At 39.1% G+C, this 7,482-nt stretch overlaps 1 protein-coding gene across 3 annotated transcripts in view; it reads left to right on the forward strand.

Moving 5' to 3' along the window:
- Positions 1-7,210, forward strand: part of GNE (glucosamine (UDP-N-acetyl)-2-epimerase/N-acetylmannosamine kinase) — a gene marked incomplete at both ends in the record, with an annotated part of 33,166 nt that extends 25,956 nt beyond the window's left edge. For 2 of the 3 annotated variants that reach the window (XM_084278046.1, XM_084278047.1), the window contains 5 exons: positions 498-627; positions 3,624-3,845; positions 5,329-5,511; positions 6,176-6,292; positions 6,975-7,210. In XM_084278046.1, the coding sequence (XP_084134172.1) occupies positions 498-627; positions 3,624-3,845; positions 5,329-5,511; positions 6,176-6,292; positions 6,975-7,210 (888 nt within the window). The remainder of the gene's footprint in view (positions 1-497; positions 628-3,623; positions 3,846-5,328; positions 5,512-6,175; positions 6,293-6,974) is intronic. The other variant, XM_084278048.1, reaches the window with a different exon arrangement.
- Between the last annotated feature and the right edge of the window lie 272 nt (positions 7,211-7,482).

Here is a 7,482-nt window from a genome sequence, read left to right on the forward strand (position 1 = left end):
ATTGGATATTAAAAAAAAAAATTTCACTGAAAGAGTTGTCAGGGCCTGGAACAGGCTGCCCAGGGAGGTGGTTGAGTCACCTTCCCTGGATGTGTTCAGAAAAAGGGTTGGTGAGTTACTTAGGGATATGGTTTAGCATAGGATGGGAATGGTTGGACTTGATGATCTTCAAGGTCTTTTCCAACCTTGTGATTCTGTGATTTCACAATCCTTGTGTTCCTTAACCTGTGTGTTTTATTTCAGGGAGGGGAGGTTGATTACAGTAGCAGAATGGAATGCCTAATCTTGAAAACTGGCCCCCCACACTTGTCAGGAATCTTGCACAGAACAGCCCATAGAGCCAAGATCTAAGGCATACCTCTGTTTAGGTTGGGTTTGTTGTTTTTTTAGAGAGAGAAGTTATGACTCCACTTTTAAGCTGACCTGCAGTTTAAATTGAGGAGAAATTGCATCAGTTACATTTATGTGTGGCATGTTTTGTTGTTCCTAATTTCTAGGGTGAAATAGTTAAGAAGTATACCCAGCTCAACCCTAAAACTTATGAAGACAGACTAGAGTTAATTCTAAAGATGTGCATAGAGGCTGCATCAGAGGCAGTAAATGTGAACTGCAGAATTTTGGGAGTAGGTAAGTTAACAAATGCTGTCTTTTCATCTAAATGGGTTTTGGTTTTTTTTTCATCACCACCACCAATTAATTTAAAACACTTTCCTAAAATGGATCTTCTGCCTTTGAAGTTCTTAAATTACATTTCTAACCCAAAAAATTTGGAGAAGCTGACTGTGAAGACTGAAGTTGCCCTACTCTGTAACAGCTAGGAAGGCAGTCTGCTAAATTGTTCTCTCAGCTGTATCTTAAATATGTGGTATGCAGATTTTGTGGAATCTGAAGCTCCTTACAGTCTCAGAATTGTGGGTCAGATGTTCAGTGTATATTGAAACAGCTCTTGAAACAACTGCAGCTGAGCCAGGTTTCCTCTGTTGTCTGTAAGCCTTTCTTTATGGCCAGGACCAACTGTGCAGCGGAATCCTCAGTCACACTAGGGCAGACTAAAGTGGCTAAAGTGCTAGATTTTATTTGCAACTGACACAGACAAAAGTAGCTTTTTTTTTGTGGGTGAATGGTTTACTTACATTGTAGTAGAGGTCCTAAATTAAACTGTGTGCTTATACCAGACAGAAATTCTTCATTTTAATGATGACTAGTTGCTTTGGTCTTAGTACAGTTTTTTAAGAAGGTACTGATTAACATGTCCTGGATTTTTAAGGAGGACTTGAATTCCTCATTTTAGCTGAGAAATACTCCAAAAGAAAAGTAGATTGCTTCAGATCAAAATTCTCTTGGATCACACAAGAGGAGGAAAAGTTAATTTGCACTTCTGTTAAAAGTGTTGTCCAAACAGATGTTAAGTAGGCGAAGCCATATGAAGAATTATGTCAGACCTTCAAATCAAACCCTTCAGACTATCTGTTGGGTAATATACTTGACCTAAGGACTCAGATTTAGCATTTGGATACAATAAAACAATAATAAGATAATAATTCCTCTAGAAAAGGTGGTAAACTCTGCAGTAGTCACTATTACAAGTATCTAAGACCAATTTATTAGGATAGTAAAACCATGAACTAGTTTACAGAGGCTTAAATGTAGGGAAGAAAACTTCTCTTTACTTTGTCATTTCACAAGAATTGGAGTCCTATTTATTCTTCAGCCCTCTTCCTTCTTTCCATGATCTTACTGATCGATGAGTGAGTAATGAGGGGGAAGAGCTATGCTATGGAGTAAGACATTTCTTACCTGGCTGTTTTTGTTAGCTGCTCTTTGTCTCCTTCAGACTTACAGTTTGAATCAGAATACTAGCTGAAATTGAAAGGGCTTTTCAGAGAATGTGATACAATATTTATGGAAGTAATTAATGTGTTAGATTCTAGACATTTTGTGAAAGCTAATAATCATAAGATGAAAAGGCTTAGGAGAATTTTTTGCAAGACTGAGCAGAAGGGCTGGACTTAGTCCTCAACCTTTTATCAGCTATCAGCTTTTCTCCCAGATACCATAGGTAAGGGTAAAAGTAATAACCACTGGAAATGAATAAGGAGAAGGGGTGCCATCAGAAAGCAATGAAAAAATGTATTTTCCTCTTTTAGTCCCACAAACTGATCTCAGCTCTCAAAATACTAGCTCTCAAAATACTAGCTAATGCTAACACCAACCAGGCTTGCAGAGTGATTAAAAAGTGGTATTCTTGAAAAAAATCCTAACTTTCAACATCTTTTTGCCTTGATCAATGAAGTCTAGGTTTCAACAGCTCTATAGTTAGTTTGAATTGTTGTTACTGTTTTTCACTCAAAACACTTACATTAAACAGTTGCCCACAAATGAGGGAAAAGTAGACTATCAGGCCAAATAAACACTAGCAGCTGTTATTTTTTTCTTTTATTTTTACGTAAGATAAATTTTAAACCAAAGGAGACTGAGATCTATACACAGATGTTGCATAGTGGTACTTGCAAGAGCTATTTATTCACTGCTACTAGGCAGTGTTTAAGTTATTTTTCTGGAGGTGATAGTAAAGAGGATGAAGAGAGAGCTTCTGCCAAGTCCCGTAGTCATTTACATCAATTACAGAATTACAGCATTTAGAAAAAGTAGACACATTTTACTCAGCTGTTTCTGAGTCAGCAACTAAATATTAAGTAAGGTTTTCTTGTAATAAACATTCAGCTCTTCAGATCCTGGAGAGAGCTTTGCAGGCTGATACTGGGAATGTCACTTCCATTAGGTACTTGCTGACAGGTTCTCAGATGATTTGTTCTTTACCAAGTGAAATTTTGAGGGAGTCTTACAGCTTTAGTGTTCAATTCACAGCTGCTTTGTGAATTCTAGCTTTTGTGTGTAATGTTAGTCCTGGGACTCTCCTCTGAACACGACACACTTGTACAGTCTCTGTACAAGAGTAATAGATAAAATGTTAAAACTTTGTTTCTAAAGCAAAGTACTTTGACAGCAGAGTGGCCTGCTTTTCAGAAGCCATCAGAGTCCATCACCTTTGGAAGCCTCTCCAGATAGAGGAAGGCTGTCTCACTAATAGTGCCTACTGTTAGCCATTATTCTTTTCAGTAGACAAATCTCTGAATGGTCTTGTGTGGGTTTTTTGGGTTTTTTTTCCCTGGAAAACAGTGGATTTTTAAGTAGAAATCACTACTCAAAAGTCCAGCCATCTTTTTAAGTCATTCTGCATCTTGAGAGCTGCAGCAAATTTCAGGACACTTCTGCAGTTCCAGAGTTTGAGCAATTTACTTTGTACAGTTTGCTATTCTGTGTCTTTCATGCAGGACTAAAAACCTCACGTATTAAGTGATTTGCTGCAGTCTTGCCAGAAGCAGGAACATTAACTCTCTGACTAATGCTAACCCTCACCAGCCTCGTTAGTCCTCAGGTACTGGGTGCATCATCATGACAGCAGTGGAGTTTTATGTGTCAGAAACATCACCACCAGTAACACTTAGACAGATTTACTCTCATGTTCTGCTTTAAAGCCTAGTATTGAGAAAAACAGGTGTTTTATGTGAAATATTAGAGACTGAGTTTTAATTTTTCTCTCCTCTTTTTCTGGGACTTAGGTATTTCCACAGGGGGGCGAGTAAACCCCCGAGAAGGAATTGTACTTCACTCCACAAAACTCATTCAGGAGTGGAGCTCTGTAGATCTCAGAACTCCAATATCTGATGCTCTGCACCTGCCAGTCTGGGTGGACAACGATGGCAACTGTGCTGCTCTAGCAGAAAGGAAGTTTGGTCATGGAAAAGGAATAGAAAATTTTGTGACACTTATTACTGGTACAGGTGGGTGTGTTACAGTTCAATCAAACCTCAAGTGAAAAAATACCAGCACTACTGTTCAGAGGCCCAGCTGATCTTAAAAACATAAACTCCACTGCTGTGCCTGCAAAACCCTAATAAACTGGGTTCTTAAACCAAAACTCCTTTAGCCTGCATATCTATTTGGTTCTTTCAGGGGACTTTAAAATTTATTTAAGCAAATGAAACCTTTTGCAATACTATAAGCTTCTTGTATGAGAAGTTCTGCAGATACAGCTATGCAGGCAAACAGTTTTTTCAAAATAAGGAAAATGTAGTAATCTTAGCTGGAACCATTTTGTTTATTCTATCTTTAGAGCTTAATTCTTTTCCAGCTGCAGAAATGCAACATCAAAATATGCACATAGAAGATAAGAAACTGAATATTTGAGATGATGCTTATTATGTCTCAAATGCAAATGTGGGGTAACTTGTCTCCTTTTTTAAGTATAGGCTTCTTTAGAGTGGTGGCAGTGATAACAAGCTGATGAACTGCTACCCAGGGTTTGGGAAGAGTCAGCAGAGAATCACAAATTTAGGTGCCTTGAGTCTGAATACAGAAATAAAATATCTCCTCTGAAATGCAAAATTTTAAAGCCACTTAGAAGTCAGTTTTGTGCATAAACAGCATCACTTGCTAGCTTAAAAGACCTGTCATAGTAGTTAAAGCATCATACAATCACAGAAGGGTTTGGGTTGGAAGTGACCTTAGAGATCATCTTGTTCCAATCCCCCCACCATGGCAGGGACACGCTGCCCTAGACAAGGTTGCCCACAAGCCCCATCCAGCCTGGCCTTGAACACTGCCAGGGAGAGGGCAGCCAAGGCTTCTCTGGGCAGCCTGTGCCAGTGCTGCACCACCCTTGCAGTGAAAAATTTCTTGCTTACATCTAATCTAAATCTACCCTCTTCCAGTTTATTGCCATTACCCCTCACCCTGTTATATGCCCTTCTAAGCAGTCCCTCCCCTGCATTCCTTTAGGCCCCCTTTAAGTACTGGAAAGTTGCTATAAGGTCCCCCAGGAGCCTTCTCTTCTCCAGGCTGAACAGCCCCAACTCTCTCCACCTGTCTTCAGAGAAGAGGTGCTTCAGCCCTCTGATCACCTTAGCAGCCCTCCTCTGGACCTGCTCCAACAGCTCCATGTTCTCCTGATGTTCAGTACCATCCTTAAGCCTTTTAAGAAAGGAGAAGCATTGTCTACCACTTTGATACTTAAATCAATAGGAAGGAACCCTGTGATTGCTTATTGGGGCTGTTGAACAGAGTTCTTCAGTAACCAGTAATTTTTAGTTTCTAGTATGGAAGATAACTGATGCACATATTTTATCTTTTCTATATTGGAATAAGCAAGTGTCAATTTCCTGGAGAATTTGGGCCCTTAAAAACTGGGGGATCTGCCCAGTTGGGGGGGCAGGGGTGGTGTTGGGCTTTTTTTTTTTAATCAAAGATGTTTTCTTATCTTTGCAGGAATTGGAGGTGGAATTGTTCATCAACACGAACTGATCCATGGCAGTTCTTTCTGTGCTGCTGAGCTGGGGCATATTGTTGTATCTTTAGATGGACCAGAATGCCTGTGTGGTAGCCAAGGATGCATAGAAGCATATGCTTCTGGAATAGCATTACAGAGAGAAGCTAAGAAACTGCATGATGGTATCTATATACTTTCATTTTTGAAAACATGATTACTAAGTTGCAATACAGGAAGAAATTTGCAGAGGTGATACCAAGAAAAATAGACTTGCCATTTTTTTCTAGGCAGAGACAAGAATAGGTTTACAGGCAACCTCTGTTGTAGGATTCCTCTGTGTGGCCAATCCAGGAGCTGCCAGAACCTGCACAGTACAAACCTTTTTCAGACTTTACCCCAAGAAAGCCATATTTGGAACCACTGGTCTCAAAATTACCAGAAGCATGTACTAGAATTTAGTCTTTCCTCCTTTTTAAACGTGCTGTAAGGTAATCTGACAGGCATTCTGTGAGGTTTGGTTTCACAATGATTGTCTTGCAACAATAGCTTCTCAGGTAAGTTTGAGAACAATTATTTTATTAACTTTTGTGCCTGAGAAGATTAATGAATCACCCTACTATAACTGTTTTGAGTTTGATGCCCTGCTTCTGCACGTAATTCCCTGAATAATACTGATATGGCCGCTGTGGATAAAACTCAGTCTTGGACAGATTGCTCAGGATTCAGACTTCAGTGTGCAAGTAAAAGAGGTGTAAAGATCTTAACTGCCTGTTTGTCATCCTCCATTTCTTGACTTACCATGTTCACTGTGTTTTTCTCTGCCTTTCCCTTTTCCCCTTCAAACAGAGGATCTGCTTTTAGTAGAAGGAATGTCAATGAAGAAGGAGGAGGTTGTTAGTGCTGCACATCTCATTCAAGCAGCTAAACTTGGGAATGCAAAGGCAGATAGCATTCTCAAAACAGGTGAGAACATAATCCAACATCCATAATTGAATTTTTGAGGATACAGAAATGGTAATGCACTGTAACACTACAACTATAGGTCTTGAGACCTCTCTGTATCAAATTACGAATGGTAATTAAATGTTAATTATAATTATTGGAGGCAGTGTGAGCAGAAGTGTGTATTGAAAGTTTCTGTTCCAATAGATGAGAAGATGAAAAGATTCTGCAAAGATCAGTTGAAAAAAATGGGGTGACAACATTTTCATATTGGGAAGTTTAGGGACATTTCGTTGTAGGCAAGTTAGTCTGTGCAGCAAAGACAATTTACATACTAGATTACATGGGACATTTTACTCATTTTCTAGCTTTAAGCACCATCTTGCATAACTGATAGTACTAAGATGGTAAAATAATGCTTTTGTATTTTCTTTTCACTTACAAGAGTGGTAATGCTTTACCTTGTCTTCCACATCTGTATCATTGGATAATGCATGATTGTGCAATAAAATTGCCCTTCTTTTACTTTTGAAGGAAAAATTAACAGCACACTCATACTGTCTGGTAACATAAATTCAGAACTGTCTGCCATAGGGAGTAGAACATTTTCCTGACCGTGTTATATGCTGCTAACTGACCTATTTCAACAACTGATGCTTGGATTGCTTTGAGTATTCTACCTAATTTCATCTTATCTTTTCAGCTGGGACAGCATTGGGCCTTGGAGTTGTGAATATTCTGCACACTATGAACCCCTCTCTCGTGATCCTTTCTGGAGTTCTAGCTGGCCACTACGTTAATGCTGTCAAGGATGTGATACAGCGACAGGCTCTGTCCTCTGTTAAAACCGTGGATGTGGTGGTCTCAAATCTAGCAGATCCTGCTCTTCTTGGAGCTGCCAGTCTGGTGTTGGATTACACTACACGTAGAATATACTAGATATGTGGAAGAATTAGATAAATGGACAATTCAAATACCTAATGGGTGGTGGCATTACTTTACCTGAAGTTTTTCTTTGATGAGAGCAGCAACTGAATCAGAGTAGTGTTCTGAGTAGTGACTACTTCAGTGTTTCTCAGTTGAGGAATTATTATCTTTTTGTATTTCTCTGAAATTTCATCTGACTTCATAGGAACTAATGTGCAATTCTGTTTTTAATCATATCTGTGGGGAAGCCCATATGTTGCTTTAAGTGCAGCTGAATTATTTAT

This window comes from Gallinula chloropus (assembly GCF_964237585.1).
Source record: "Gallinula chloropus genome assembly, chromosome: Z".
NCBI classification, from domain to species: domain Eukaryota; kingdom Metazoa; phylum Chordata; class Aves; order Gruiformes; family Rallidae; genus Gallinula; species Gallinula chloropus.